Raw genomic sequence first — 16,317 nt, forward strand, 5'->3', positions numbered from 1 at the left:
CCTACCACTTTCATGACATGGATAGTAAGAAAATTGTGAGTTCGGTGGTCGTGCAGGTAACACAATGTACATCGTCAGTGGCCATGGAGAAACTAGGATTTATAAAATCAGTGGAATATCTACAATCAAGGGGAATGCACATCGACCTCATAGCCACTGACAGACACGTTTCAATTGCCAAGACAATGAGAGAGCAGTTCCCACATATTAATCATCAATTTGACGTATGGCATCTTGCTAAATCAATCAGTAAGAAAATCTCGGCTGCAGGAAAAAAAAAAGGTTTTGAAAGTATTTTGCAGTGGTTCCATTCTATCACCAACCATCTTTGGTGGAGCTCAAAAACTTGCGAATGGTCAGTGGAAATACTACTTGAAAAATGGCGGTCACTGATGCACCACTGTACCAACGTTCACTGCTGGACAGCAAATCAACATTTCCACCAATGTGAACATGTCCCTTTGTCCCCATAGGAGGCACGGAAGAAGAAGTGGTTGATTCCATCTTCACCGACACACAAAGCCATTGAGAAGATTGTTTGACAAAACTCTCAAGAGATTTGAGAGGACTGACAGAATTCTGTCACACAGGAGATTTGGAGGTGTTCCACAATATGTGCCTAAAGTACAGGCCAAAGCGCTTGCATTTTAGCTTTTGGGGCATGAAACATCGCACTCTACTAGCGGTCTTGGCCCATAACAGCAATGTCGGAGGTGAACAATCTAGGACTAGGGGTAAAGTAAGGATGCCTCGCTACACTAAGGTGTTTTCAAAACGAAGTAAGCAATGGGTGATCAAACCAGTCTATGATGAAATGCAGTTCGACTTTGTGAAAGGCCTTATTGTTCTGTGTTAGAGAAGCAGATATGGAAATTGACGTTTCTGTGCAGAGCAGTGATCCATTGCCACCGAACATTGCGACTGTGCCATGCCCACCCTAAGCACAGCTGGTTGTGAAGTACAAATCCCGGTTTAAATAATTGCAATACCATTGTCTTTGTAAATAAATGTTATTGTACAGTGTACCTGTAAACCTAACCCCTACCTTCACCATCATGGGTGGCGAACAAGCTGGGTGTCATCTTTGAATTCTCTATATTCACCTCATATATGTGTATGTATATATTTTTCTCATGTCTCATCTCATGTAAATGTAAATGCTGCGCACTGTTAACGGAGGGGAGGCTTGCGTATTGCAAATAATAAAACAAACAAACAATAAATCTCACTTTTAACTCAACTCATGTGGTACTTTATACTTTCCCTGAGCTTCCGCCAAAAATTAAATGTCTCAATTTGGGCTGCAAAGCTCGCAGACAACGGGGACAAAATTGGGGCACTTAGAACGTGCCAAGTGGGCCGTGGCATTTGGGAGAGAAGCCAGTTCGCATTTGCACATTGAGGCGCACTACATAGAGGGATTCTAAACTTCAAGTTCTCAAAGATGCCTATACTACGTGATGTTGCAAATAAAGAATGCGAAGGACAGCGGCTTTGATTTTCAGCTCGCGCCCAGATGAGGCCCACAAGTCGCACTGGAAGTATAAGGGTCTATTGTTTTTTGACCTTGAGACAGGGACCGTGCCGAAAGAACTACATTTGAAGGGAGGGCGCAATAACGTAAGAGACGATAAGGCAGAAAATTCAGAAACTAGACCGAGTTTCATTTTAGTTCAGTATACGAAAAATCGTTGTCAAGAGCACGGTCTGTTTTACAGACTGCATTACTAAGAGACACAATGGAAATTTCAAATATAATGTAAGTAAATCTTTACACGCTTTTATACCAGAATGAAGATTTAATGAATGGATGCATGAATAAATAAATGAATGAATGAAGAGCTAGGAAAAGCAAGGAGAACGTGTTCGTAGTGGGCACATGGGCATGCAGGTCCACTGGTCTCACCGATCTCGGTCCTTGGCTGCACTACGGGACTGTCTCTGTATCCTTCAGCCCCTTCTCCTGGCATTTACCTTGCACTTGCCACCAGCTGGCCCTATTATTTAATTTGTATTCAACTAACCATGTACAGCACTTTTACCCCCCCTCCCCCTTCCCCATGCGCGATCAGAAAGACACCTGGCCTAGTAGGATCGTTGTCTGTCTGCCCTTGTTCCCCACCTGCCTCGTCGCGCCTTGAAACACTTGAGTATAGGCGCGTTACAAATGCCATATCATATCATTCCTCACGCATGTAGACTTACTGTCGTTTATCATTGTGTGTTGGCCTTGATTTATTTCGTTACTTTTCGCATTGATTTTAGAGCCGAACATACTCCATTGAACTATCCTTGCAAGCAAATAGTTTCTGATCGGCTGTAATAAATAAAATGAGTAATATTAATGAAGATCGGCTGGCGAGACCAATTATATTTTTTTTGTTTTCATAACAGGTATTTGCTCCCCTTCTGCTACTGCCATCGGTTTGAGACACCAGCAGATGGCTTTTACAGTAGACACCTGCAGCTTCGTGTGAACAACTGGAGCACACTGACAATTTTATGGGACGATCGCCAAGGGCCCACATGCCCTTACGCTGTACTAGTGGCTAGAAGCAACATATCAACCTTTACGATGGACTATTGCCTAGTTGATGGAACAGCCTTGCGGTTCACCGTGCTTCCAAAGTGCTTCTTTTAACGAAAAGCAACACCCTGTGTACCATGGCGGATACAGATAAAAGAAAATAAATGGCTTTCGGAGTTCATATGGCAATTCCTGAATATTCTCTAAACATTTAATGTCAAATAAATGTACTTTACCAAATGTACCGTGTTGCTGTTTGATTTTAAAGTACAGTTTCATATTCCGAATTGTGGCGCGCTGTGTTGTGAGATGGTCTGTGTTGGTTTCCAGGTTCTGTGTGGAGTCGCTTAGAAGACGACTGGGCGCGTTTGCCTACGCAGCACAGTAACGTCACGGAGAGAGGCAGGGAATATGAATGTTTGGATAATGTCAGGCTCAGGGGCGGGGGAATTGATTTAGTGCCGCAGAAGCAGGTCAGCCAGGGCGATGCGGCAAGTGATAGGATTATCACAAAATGGCAGCTCCCTGGTGCCTGTTTTCGTGTGCGTTTAATGGACGAAAACTCGGCTAAGGGTCCATAGGAAAGTTTTCTAAAATCGAGCCACTTAGGCTTAAAAAAACATGGCCGACCCGTAGGGACAATAAAAATGTTTACTAGACCATGCCTTTAAGTGTGTAGCAGAAGGCCAGTCCCGCTGCCCCTACCTGTGAAACGAGGAGAGTGATTCAAGGTAAGTGAAGCAGGAGCAGTAGTATCTGAAGATGGGATCCACATCCCAGCTAAGCATAGAAAATATAGTTAACACCAAAAAAACGAGAGACAGAGGAGTAAGGAAAAGAAATAAGAACAGCAGGATTGCGAATATGGTGTATAATGAGAAAGGATAAAATCAGGCATGTGAAGCAATGGAGAGGGAGTAAGAAAGATATCTGGCAAAAAATGAAAATGTATGCCGCAGGATGTTGCGAGATATGCCTAAAGCCTGAATGATAGTTGGCAGGCTGCAGCAACAAAGAAATGAAACCTGGATGTAAATGTTTGGATACACGATATTGGAAACAAGTAGGAAAGAGACCAATAAGTACTAGAAAGCCATCCCAAAAAGTCAAACACCAGATCAAACGGGGTTGAAAGAAGCCCTTGGAATCAGCGCTCTTAGATTGAAGAGATAACAGAACACCCTGAATATCTTCAGATGCATAGAAATGTTTGAAAGAAAGCAGACGTCGTTTCAATCTGATCTAAACAGAGCTTATGGCTGCAGGGTTCAAAATTAAGTTTCAGTGAGCAGGTGCTAAAACCAGCTACTGGGTGTCAGGCATCACCCAGGAGGCAGGAGCTACTTGCTGGGGAACCAGGAGCATGTAGCCAACGCACCGCAAATCTCACTTCCAAATGAGATTTTCCATTTTGTAAGATTCATTACGCTTAATAGTGTACTAGATGTGCCCTAATTCTTCTTTAGAAGCATTCTCAAATACCCGACGTTAATGTCACATATGCATGTTTGTAAGGCACCAACTGGCGTGGGGAGCAAAATGTTGCTCCTGGTAGCTGTTTGTTTCAAGCTAACCAGGCTCTTTTAGGCTAGAAGCAGGTGCTAAAAAGCTCCCAGCTCCCCTTCATTTCGAACACTGCGGTTGTCCTCTCATGACACTGCGTGCATGATAATTGAGCTCTATCCCCACTTGTAGATCTCATGCCACACCATTCAGGCTCTGATGGTTAAATCTTTTGGTATGCTCTCTTTGGACACAAGCCAGTTCGTCTAATTACTGTCTTTTGAGCTCACACAACACACACCCACTGTGCCGCCATTGGTGCAAAGCTCAACTACAAACAATGTATTTGGGACCCCAATCATTAATCATCATTTCCAGTACTCAAATGAAATGTACTGATTGTCTGTGGGAGCATGTATTGTGTTTTAAGTCTGTGCCCCTGTTGGGGCCAGTCTCTAACTGAACAAGTGCATTAAAAAAATGGTACACTGCGACAAGGTCCTTATATAACAAATTTAAAAAAAGGGCAAAGGGTTCAGGCATGCCTGCGTGAGGGTAAGCTCACAGCAGAAGTCAATGATCAGAGTTACAGGTAGGTGGCCACTGGAGGTCAATGACCACAGTATTTCAGACAGGTCCCCAAACGCAGCCGCAACACTAACGGAAATGTTCCAGCAACAGAAGGCGACAGCAGCAATATGTGTCATGGTCAAGAAAGTTGCAGGCCAGACCCCACTGAGCTGTGGTGTGGTGTTGGATGCCCATCACCAAAGACAGAGGCAGTACAGGGTCACAGAAACACTCCAGGAGAAGCTCCTAATTTGGCAAGACGTTTCCGCATCAGCGGGCAGATGTAATGGTAGATTAATTGTGCTGGCAGAAGAGAGGAGCTTGCCAGGCCACAGATGGCATCAACAGGGCCAGAAGAGAAAAAGGTTTCCCAAAAAATAAAATGGAAAAATAAAAAAAGGACAGGAAAGTGAGATGGGGCGCTAGAGGGAGATTGAGGTGCAGGAAGGAGGTGGAGAGAAGCATGTGGGCGCACCTGGCAAGCTCCCATCTTTGCTGCTCATTATATTTAACTATATGGTCCGGTTCCATTTCGTATTAATCTTTTGATGAAATCAATGGTTCAGGTGGCACAAGCTCGATGAAAAACAATGTGTCCGGTGGCAGAATCGGGCTTTCCATACCATATTCTAACTGTACATCTCACGAGAAACAATCTTCCAGGGTTTGGCACCCACCAGCCACAAACGTCTAGTAGGCACATGAAATAAATTGGAGGATCATTTCTAGAAAGTAAAATGAAAACACTTTTCCTTAACAACCGATTTCTTTCCATCTGTGAATGTATTAGCAATAGTTACTTCCACTCATTCTTACTTTGTATATAGAAATGTTCTCAAAGGTTTTGCCAACTTTGCTGTGACATCACCACTGACGGAAAGCTATGGGAGGCATGTTTAGAGCAGATTGGAAAGGACTTTAAACAGGGCTTTCGAAGGCATGAGTCAACCATAATCGATAAAAGAATTGATAATGTGTTGTACAAAGAAGTCTCACAGGAGTGCGCTCTACAGGGGTGGTACACGTGTGAATAATATCAAATACAAAAACCAAAAATTCAATACTACTGCTTTTTCCAGAGATACAAAAAATATTTGCAAAAAAGGACCACATACCTCTAAAATGTGCTCTGCCTGTTGCTCCCGGTCTAATTTTCTTGATGTGGTTGTAATGAAACCTACAAATAAAGATAACATAAATATCAGTCCTTTAATGATATGGACACTTTGGAATGGACAGTTGGCAGAAGATTATGGGAATTACTTCTGGGATCACTTGTATTGAATCAACAAAAAATACCAAGATTGTGCTGTACCTTCACATTGATGTTCATCCAATGATGTTATGGGCTACTACGGTCACAATCAACTTCTGTGGCAAATGGTGTTAAGTAGCATAGCAGATGTATGAATATTAAGGGGAGCTATAGCTTAGAACATCTTTCACTGTAATTACTTATTGTTTTGCAGTTCACGCTTGTCAACCATTGTCTCTGTGCTGCAAGAGACAACCTCCTAGAACAAGGCAGACAAAACAAAATCAAGCTCCATCTTCGGTCAAGAAACAATGCCGTTTTGGTTTAAAACACTGCCTAGAGAGGTTCTTTCAAATTGTTGGGGGCAACCCAGAAGGAAAGTCTTGAGGTTGTGGAGTATTGGGGAAGGGATTTACAGAAGTTTCACACTAATGGGAAAGGCTCTTGTGAGGCAAGAATAATGGCCACAATTGTTGGATAATCATCCTAGATCATTGAGTAAAGGGCATTTTCACCAGGTTTACTGCACAGTGTTGCAGACAGTCTGTTTAATTACATGGCACTTCTGGCCAACTTCATAATTGTCCTAGAAAGTGTGATGCATCTGCGTGTTCTCCAGTTGTGGAGCCAATTTAATTATTTGGGAAACACCTCGCATGTTTTTATTCTGCACCCTAAAACATGCCTTGAAAAGAATTATTTTGCTTAGTTCAAAAATTGCATCTGCAGAAGGGACCATACAAATTCTTCTACAGAATCGATTCTTGTTCTTACAAATGTGGGCCATGAGTATTATGAAAGTGTTTTAGATTTCCTTGGGTTCGTGAAAACCTCATGTTGGTGGTCATTCTTTACAACAGATTTCCGTAAATGTAAAACTTAGCTGGCTGTATTCATGCATTTACCATTTTGCTTTTTCTAAGCTACTTATGATTCTGTTTATTTTTTTGAAGCTATATGCATGCATTTCCTGAACAGAGGAGGAACACTCCAGGGGGCCATGTCTGAGACCAGGTAAATTTGAAGGTTCACTCCAACTTATCTGAATCTCATTAACTTGGCTTACAAAATAATTCAGAACAGGAGCAGTTCTAATACTGCCAGCTTTACCCTCCAGAGGAAGTGCCTTAAGATAAAAGCTGCACCAATATCTTACTGAGAAATGACATATTGAATATTCCTTTTATGTATTGGTATTACTAAATGTATGATGCCATTTCAAAGCACTATCATTCATGCCCCGGGAGGACTCTCCATCTGCAGACTCAGTCCTGGAGGGGCTCAAATTCCAAACACCAAAAAAGACTGGCCGCCTTACTCTGTCCTCGTCACCTCCATGCTTCAGTCAAGCAGTGAATGATTGGGCACGGGCATAGTAGATTCGTTTTGACCATATAGGCAATCTTGCTGGCGATTACAATGACGCGCTGGGATGTTTGAAACTTATTTGACAGTTACTTCAAACAAGCTTTCTTGACAGTAAATGCCAAATAAAAGGTGTCCCTGTGAGTGGCAGCAGGTGTGCTTATGGTGACATACACCATTTTACAGAAAGTGCTGTTAAGGTTTGCGTCACCCGTTGCCATGGGTTGAATGCACTTCTCGTAGGTCAAGTAGGTAAACTATGTTTCTTGACATGCAGGTCTAGTGGGGATTTAAAGAATCTGAGAGGCCTGAGACCGCATAGGTACGCGACCTCTTTCTCCAAGAGCTGCCCCTAGGCTTCGTCTCACCTCAGCTACTCTGGGCTGCTCTGACATGGTTCACATCGGCTTGGCACTTTAAGCCTGGTGAGGCTGCAGGCCCAACCCCTTATCAGCCCAGCCATGCAAGTTAACCACCTCTCTTTGGTTCTTGCTTGATACTCAATGTCTTACCTTCCATCTAGCGCTGAACTCTGTTCCCTGGTGCACCCCTTTGTTCAGGTGAAGCAATGTGAAATTACATGCTACTAGCCAAGCATAAAGTGTCCTTTGTCCCCTCAATTTGCCACAGAGTATGCAATTTCTTACTTGCCAAGAATACATTTTCACGAGCAAATGACTACTGCACATTTTGAGGCCTGCCTTACTTCCCACATCTGTTGCGTAATTCAAGTCCTTGGGCCTCATTACAACCCTGGTGGCAGGGTGTTAACAGGGCCGGTAGAGCTGCCAGCCCTGTTAACCCACTACTGCCTCATTATGAGGTCTGCTCACGGGACCCGCTAAGGACGCCTGGTAGAAGCAGGCGTCCTTAGCGGGTCCCGTGAGCATACCAGGATGCTAACAACTGGCCCGTCATTAACGGTCCCGTTGTTAACATCATCACCTTTCCCATTGAGCCCTACGAGGGCTGAAATGGAAATGGGGATGTACCAGGTCCAGATTCCTCGAATGGGGAAATACCGGGCCCTCCAAGGTCGGAATGGCCCGGTATTTCCCCATTCAGGGAACCTAGACCCGGTACCCGGAATGGGGGTAGCCATGCCGCAAAAAGCACCATGGTTACCTCCAGGGTCGTAATGAGGCCCAGTGTATCTTTTTGGGAACTTTAAAATAATTCAGAGCTAAAATTCTGACCTGTTCATGCTGGTGCAATGAAAATATTATCTCTCGATTATATACAGAAAATCAACAAACTGTCCGAAAAGCACTATTGGCATGTTCTCATGGCCACCCAAAAATTATATTTCTTGGTATCTTGGCCAAACGAATAGCTAGCCTTGCCTTCAACCTCTGGAATATTCCACCATCTTGATTCTCTGCTATCAATTGACCATGTCAAGGCTCCCTTTTTCACAAAAGTCTTCACAGACTTATACCCAGTTGACTGCATTGACAGAGCAGACAAGAAAAATCTCAGTGTTCTCAGATGTAAACGTAGTCTGCCTGTTTTATATAGTGCACTCTCTGCATGCCCCAGTAACCTGCCAGTCTCGCATGCTAAGTTTTCCAGCACAGGGTCAGTCGATATCAATGGTGGCTCAGTGTGGGTCAATAAGCATGCTTTAACCATCTCTCCTGCCTTACAAAGTCTTCACTGGCTCCCGGTGGCTTCACAGATTAAATTCAAATCCCGCTGTATCATCCACCTCCCCCTCCCCATCCGCCCCCGAGTGTAAAGTGTAAATGAAATGTGGAAAACAGAGTTAATTCAACAATGGCAGGTGTGGCGACAAGGGACAACTGAACTGAAAAGGTGCACATAAAGCTGCACACCACACTGGTACAGTGTTTGAATCATATGCAATGAAATGGTCAGAGGGGGATTTGAAGCACTCAATGTTTGGGAATTCAAAATATAAATTTAAAGTTATTGACCAAATATAGCTGAGAAAAGTGGGAAATGGTGGTATTAAGATGGATTTTCAAAATAAGCTCTGGTCGGAGGACACCCTATTCGAGGTGCGCCAGAGCATCTATTTTCACTGAGCAAATGCAACATGGACTTGTTTTTGATGGTGGGAATACCTGCACATTTTGCATACATCCAACACGATTCTCTTCTTACCTGGCCAATACTGAAATATATAGTGAACACAGACAACGAGTGCTAAACAATTTCAATGATGACATTGTGGGTGCAAGAATACAACATGTTTTACAGTGAGATTACACCATATATTGTGGGCAAAGGTATCAAGTGTGTTTTACAGTGACAATGCTGCCAATTATTGGGGCACAGCAGGCATTTTAAACATCCTTTACAGTGGTGGTGTTGGCATATGTTACAGGCCATGGAGCATGAATGTGTGTTTTACTGTGCCAAGAGCATATTTGTTTGGGTACGGGCATCAGGAATGAGTTAAGTCCCTCTGCTGTTGGTATCCTGGCATAGATTGGATTTTTAAATACAGAACAGTTTTTACAAACGTTGTGGATATAAAATGCATTGTAACTAATTTTAAAAACGTTCATTGAGGGATAACCCACCTGGACCATTGCTCAATTACTTGCGCACATTCAGGGGCAATATTATTTCTCCTCCACTCAGAAACCACTCACCACTACTCCCACTAGGTCTATAATGCTTGCTCCCTATTCATAAAGCTATGTAGGTGTGCACATATAGTTCACCGTCTCATAATCCAAATGTCAATGATTTAATAGAAGTGGATATCCCACCCTTGCAAAAATCATCCTCTGGTGTCTTGAAGGCAAGTGCATTTGAACGAATTCCAGTTGACTTTTTCCAAATGGATCCAGGATGTTCTACATCTGATTGGTGTCACAAAGATTCCAGGGATGATTTCATTTTCAACATGACAAAGGTATGCGACAGGGCCTAAATAAATATCAATGCAGGCATAAATCCCTGCAGACGTTGCACGTGACCTCATATTGAAGTAGGCGGGCTGGAACCAGCTTATAGCACTAGCTGCCATGGAGCGCTTCCAACCAACAGTCCTATCACACATCTGTGGTGTGCAGTCAGGGATTATTGGTCTTCTGTATAAAACAACTTTTTTGGCTCATTTGGGTGGAATAAGTGTTACCTGTATGAAACCCAAATGCACTGTCTCGATGGAGAGGGTTGACATGTAGGAGGCAGCTCCTTTGTGTACTCCTCGATTCTCTGAGCAGCCCTTTTACTGTTGGACCTATATCCATTATTATTATTAGCCTGGACTTATTGGAATCTTGTAATACAATGGGATGTTAATGAAAAGGTCCCCTTCCCTGCTTGTAAAACCATACCTCAAAACCTCTGCCACACACTACTTACCCAATCAACATCACCTCACCACTTTACCTCACCCAATCTCCCACTACCTCCTCACTACATGACACCGTACAACATCCCTCCATCTCACTCAACACTTCAAACCCCACAATCACCCCCTATCTCAACTTCACCCACAGGTCATCATACCGCATCACAAACATTGAAAATAGCACGCCTCTTCACCCAACCAACCCCACAACACCGAACAAAGCTCATCCAAGCACCCCATCCAACCTAGATCGCCCAGTTAAAGCTCCACCCACTATCCCACCCAGAGTGGCTAAATCCAGCACAACACCCAACCACATCAGCTCCCCTATATAACCCTGCATCGAAGCCTAGCTCACCAAAGCAAACTCCGACCACCAATCCTAGGTTATCCCATCCACAACAAGCTAACTCGACAACTCACAAAAGGACCAACTCAGCAATGTCACCCATTGCAACTAAGCCCATGATCTACCACCCACCCTTTATCAAACAGACTGACGTGAGAAGGCAACAGCCGGCAAGTAGGTTAGGTGCAGGAGCAAATGAAGTCATCGGTTATCAACCCTAGGGCAAATGCACAGGTAATGCCCAAGTAAGAGGCAAAACGTAGCCTTGCCAACGCTGGTTTTCGTGGCTTACAGCACTTGCACAAAACATCCCCCACTGTAAAGGGCGCGATAAAAATAAGTTCTAAAAATGCGCCTACGTTTTAAGCTCCAGCAGTTCAGCTATACAAAGCAGGCTTTGAAAACACGATACGACTTGTCTGGCTCCGCAAACAGCATTCTTTCGCCCCGATGAAAAGCGAGTCAGGGACGCGAACACAAGTCAAATGCCTCCCTTATCGGCCCTAGAACGAAGTACAAAGCGGCGACACTAGCCACACCCAGCCGGTGTCCTGGAAAACAAAGTTCATTCATAAACCAATGCTCCAGGCCGCTTCCCCTTCCCTGACCCCGGGCTCCTGTCAATTCTTCTCAACTCCAGGTGACAAATGGGTTTGCTTTTATATTCGCCCCACGGGCACCCGTTTTTGTTCCATGCCTACACTCGCTCGGCAGTTCCCAGTATTCCTACTAGCAAAATGCGGATGAAAACTACCCAATATCCTATTCACGCTAGCATTTATAAATAGAATATCCAAGAGCTCAGGTTTTTGTTTTTAGCTCTGCCGAATGCGCGCTTGAGTAATGCAAACCTAGGCAGTCTATTGACAGCCGACAGCACTAGCGCCAAGGCAGTTTGCAATGCAATTCCAGACTGCAAAACTCGGCAAACTAATCATGTATTATAAAAGCAGCCTTTTTTATCTGACTACATCACAAATCATCCCCTTGGATACAACGAGAAGGGGCCCTCCCAGGGGAAAAAAGCAAGAGGATGAAACTGTCCACAACCTCATGGGTCTTTTAATGCATTTTAACACCAACGCCTCCATGTAATTAAACCAAACATTAGTTCAACTCGGAGGTTAAATGATTTGCAACATTTTCTTGATTACATTGGAGGAAAAAAAGTGCTCGCCACAACACATCTTTTGAACAGGCAAAGCAGACTTGCGAGCGTGTATGGAGTCCGTGCAGTGCTGTACAAAAGCCTGTGTAGTGTAATCCTGACGTTTTGCTGAGGAATCGGAGTGGGCTAGGCCAGCATTCCAATTTTTGCGAACTGCAACGACTAACCTTTTTGATCCATTAATCAGGAAATTGGTTTTAAACAATCGCAGTTCTACTTAATGTCCCCTACCGCGGGCACTTCCATTGCAAACATTACGGGTGCGCCCACTGACAACGATACAAAAAGAGTAGTCAAGCGGCGCTGTCAAAAACTGCTAAATTATTTTTATTGTTGCAACATATTTCAGCAGATACGATTCCGAGGAGCTCGGCAATTCACCACGTGTCCAAACTGCTTATCCCGATGGAGCAGTAAGTGTAATCAATTGAATTATATCATAGTCAAATGAGCGATGGTCCAGCCATGGGAGCCAGCGCTAACACATGGCGACTGATCCCGTGCCTGGCCATCCACGACTTAGCTATCGAAATATTTGAGACCAGTTCCTCTCCTTTTTCCTTCAGCACTCAGATGATTAATTTCCGAATCATTTCAGCTTGACGGGCGATAGAACGTCTTTTCCTTGGTACAGAAAACGGAACACTCCGGTCAGGTGAATTTAAACAAAGACACATCTCAGTAATGTGACTCAAACTTAGTCTTTATTTACGTGTTTTACAGATACTCACTCTATTTACACCTGATGAAGGGCTCAGCCCGAAACACGTAGTGTATCTATAGGAGTAATACTGGACTGTACAGATCTCCTCCAGTACTACAGACTCCTTTAATAGTGCTTTACACATATTGACTTTTTCTTTAAGCAAGTGTCACATAAATGACGTACCGATTGTCATTCACCTTGTTCTATTTAAAATACTTTATTTTAAATGTACTGTGATGAAAAAGGGTATTATTGAGAAAAACTGTACAATTTGAAGCGATCATATGCAAAGAATATGCATTATGCTTTTATTTACGTGGTATTATTTACTATGTTGATTCAATAATTATGCACAAGAAATTAGCTACTTTTGACTTTGAACAAACAATTGCATTCTTAGCTTTAAGAGTGCCCTGTAGTTGTCTCCCATTTTTTAGAAGACCCCTTTTCTTTTTGCCATTTACCAATGATCTTGTAGCCAAGATCCACTCGGGAGCACCCGAAATATATTTTGACCTTAAATCAAACCTTTTGAATTCCAGTTAAAAGTTAAAAATTATTTAACTGAGTGCACCTCTACTCCCATTGAGCTGGTCTTTAAACAGGCGAAGCATCAGAACATTTTTGCAATCAAGCTCCGGTCAAAGATTAACGCTTAGTTTTATTTAAGAATGCCGACTCAGTCCTGCAAAGAAGAAAGCAGAAATAATGTGGGCCTCAGTTCGATGCTCTACTTTTTTTTTTAAATAAAATGCTGTTATTTTCATCCCAGCTGGACTGCTCTCCATTTACAGTTTTCAGTTACATAGAATACAGAAAATAGCTCTTTTGGGCCTTTACCTCTTACTATATAATACTCTTTTTATTGTCAATGGACTGTAGAGTTTTTCTCTTCATCCTCATCTTTTAATTACCTCACAACATGGTCTTTCTCTATTGTACGGTCACGCAAGGCTGAAAAGCATGTTCTGGAAGGTTGCCAAGAGCAATGGCAGTGATTCGGATTTTATCCAAACTTCAGTTATCGATTAAAACAGACCCATCGAATCGAGCAACTGGTCTGCCGAGTTACAGTAGGACTGCCTGCATCCCTGTGCAAACTTCATGTCTTCCAATATTTCTTTTGAAGTTCTTGCCTCCACTTTTTTTTTTTTTTTTACAAACGTGTCCATACCAGTTTCTGTGAATACATATTTTCCAATGCCAAGTCGGTTAATTAATAAGCATCACACATCTCTAAATGAAGAGACATTTTTACCTGATACGGTTTTGCTTTCGTGAAATCATCGTGAACAAGTTGACAGGCAAAATAAATAGAAATTTCTGAATACAAAGAGCATAAGGATGGGCACTACCGTCAGAAAACACACAACAGTCAAACCATTTCTCAAAAAAGGGCCAGTGCAATAATTGAATAGAAGATTAAGATATCAACTGGTTGTGGCTCCAAAACAGCTATAAGCTCCTGTGTTACACACATCTTCATGTTATTTCTGCCCTCATTCCCTAATAACGAAATTGTACTACTGCAGTAGCACAGCCCTAGGAGGGGACCTGCTGCTCAAAATGAGGCCGAACTATTTCCAATAGAACGAGGGAAGCCTTCATTGGCAATCAATTGATGCTAAGACAGATAGAAGCAACATTTTTCAATTAAGGAAGCTAAACATTCTAGCACATAGGAATTGTAATTAACCTCCTCTCAGCCAATCAGATTGTTGAGAGAGCAGTCAATAACTACTAGTATTGACTGCGTTCTGAACATTCTGTCTTCAGAAGCGGACGGAAACAACAATGCAATTTCCAGGCAAGATTTTCTTTGAACATGACGCTTCATATCTGGTAGGACCTTTTATTTTTCTGCAACTACCAACACAAAAGAGAAAACTAAAACATTTAAAGGAGAGTTCCGGGACTTTTTTTTTATTGTCCCTACGGGTCGGCCATGTGTTTGTAAGCATAAATCGGTAGATCGTAGGAAACTTTCCTATGGACCTTACCCGACTTTTCGCCCCTTATCGCACTCGAAATCAGCCTCCATTTTGTGATAATCCTATCATTCCGCCGCATCGACCTGGCTCACCTGCCTTTGCGGCACTAAATCAAATCCCCCGCCCCTGAAACAGACTTTATCAAAACATTCATATTCCCCGCCTCTATCCGTGACGTGACTGAGCTGCGTAGGCAAACGCGCCCAGGCGTCTTCTACGCGACTCCACACAGACCCCGGAAATCAACACAGATCAGCTCACAACACAGCGCGCCACAATTCGGAATATGAAACTGTACTTTGAAATCAAACCGCAAGATTGTACATTTGGCAAAGTACGTTTATTGGACATCAAATGTTTAGAGAATATTCAGCGATTTGCATTTTTATTTGCTCACGTTCCAAAAAGTTCGTATTGAGGAACGCGATGGTCCTTTGCTGTACACAGGGTCTTAGAGCATCTCACAATACAGCGCCACAATTCGGAATGTGAAACCGTGGTTTAAAAGCAAACGGCAAGATTGTACATTTGGCAAAGTACGTTTATTGGACATCAAATGTTTAGAGAATATTCAGCGATTTGCATTTTTCTTTGCTCTCGATCCAAATTAGTTCGTCTTGAGGGAAGCGATGTTCGTGTGCAGTACACAGGGTGTTGGTTTACGATAAAAATAAGCTCTTCGGTCGCACTGATAATCGCATGGCTGTTCCAACAACGAGGCACTAGGCCACCACAACGGTAGGTATGTTGCATCTAACCGTTAGTACCGCATAAGGGCATACTTGTACTTGGCGATCGTCCCATAAAATGGTCAGGGTGGTAACGTTGTTCACGCGGAGAAGCAACTGGCGGCTGTAGAAGCCGTCCGCCGGTGTCTGGTACTCGTGACACAGACAGTAGTGAATGATGTACCTAAAAACATAAAAAATGAAATTAGTCTCACCATCAGATCCTTATTAAAATTATTCATTTCATAGCGAGGACAGCGCTACTGGGTGTACACAAGTGTTTAAAGGCGTGGCGAGGCATGGAGGGGGGGGGGAGTGGAGTACAAGGTAAGTAGCATAAAATAATAAATAAATAGGGCCAGCTGGTGGCAAGTGCAAGGTAAGTGCAGAACAAGTGCTGGGAAGGGGGGGCTGTAGGATACTGAGACAGTCCCCCAGTGCAGGGGTTGACAGGGAGGCAGTGCAGGTGGAGAGTGGAAGGGCCCAGGACTGAGGTCGCAGACAGTGGACCAGTTGTAGCAGGGGAGAGGGAGAGAGAAAGCAGAAGCAAAGAGGAAGGTTTTGAGGTGCTTCAGTAAAAGCAGATGTTTCTCCTCAAGATAGTGCGCGGTAGAAAACAATATGCCACATAGAACGAACAAGTACAACTGAACCCGTCTTTAAAGCCACTGTATAGTAATGAAATTGCGGTATAAACTCATCAAAAGTTACTTACATTATATTTGCATTTTCCATTGTGTCTCTGTGTAGGGCAGACCCGAAACACCACTCCTTCTTTGCCGACGTTACTTCTTCTAATGAACGTGGCTCATCGTTTCGTTTCT

The 16,317-nt window shown here is 43.2% G+C and overlaps 1 protein-coding gene across 6 annotated transcripts in view; it reads right to left on the minus strand.

The window, feature by feature from the left end:
- The window catches only part of FAT1 (FAT atypical cadherin 1), a 444,689-nt gene that overhangs the window by 218,805 nt on the left and 209,567 nt on the right, over positions 1 to 16,317 (minus strand). For all 6 annotated transcript variants that reach the window (XR_011282269.1, XM_069631552.1, XM_069631550.1 and 3 more), the window contains exon 4: positions 5,716 to 5,777. Coding sequence is in view for 5 of the 6 variants with exons in the window: in XM_069631552.1 (XP_069487653.1) it covers positions 5,716 to 5,777 (62 nt within the window). In the remaining variant the exon portion in view is untranslated. The remainder of the gene's footprint in view (positions 1 to 5,715; positions 5,778 to 16,317) is intronic.

Source organism: Ambystoma mexicanum, chromosome 6q, assembly GCF_040938575.1.
Source record: "Ambystoma mexicanum isolate Mex_15411 chromosome 6q, UKY_AmexF1_1, whole genome shotgun sequence".
In the NCBI taxonomy this organism is placed as follows: domain Eukaryota; kingdom Metazoa; phylum Chordata; class Amphibia; order Caudata; family Ambystomatidae; genus Ambystoma; species Ambystoma mexicanum.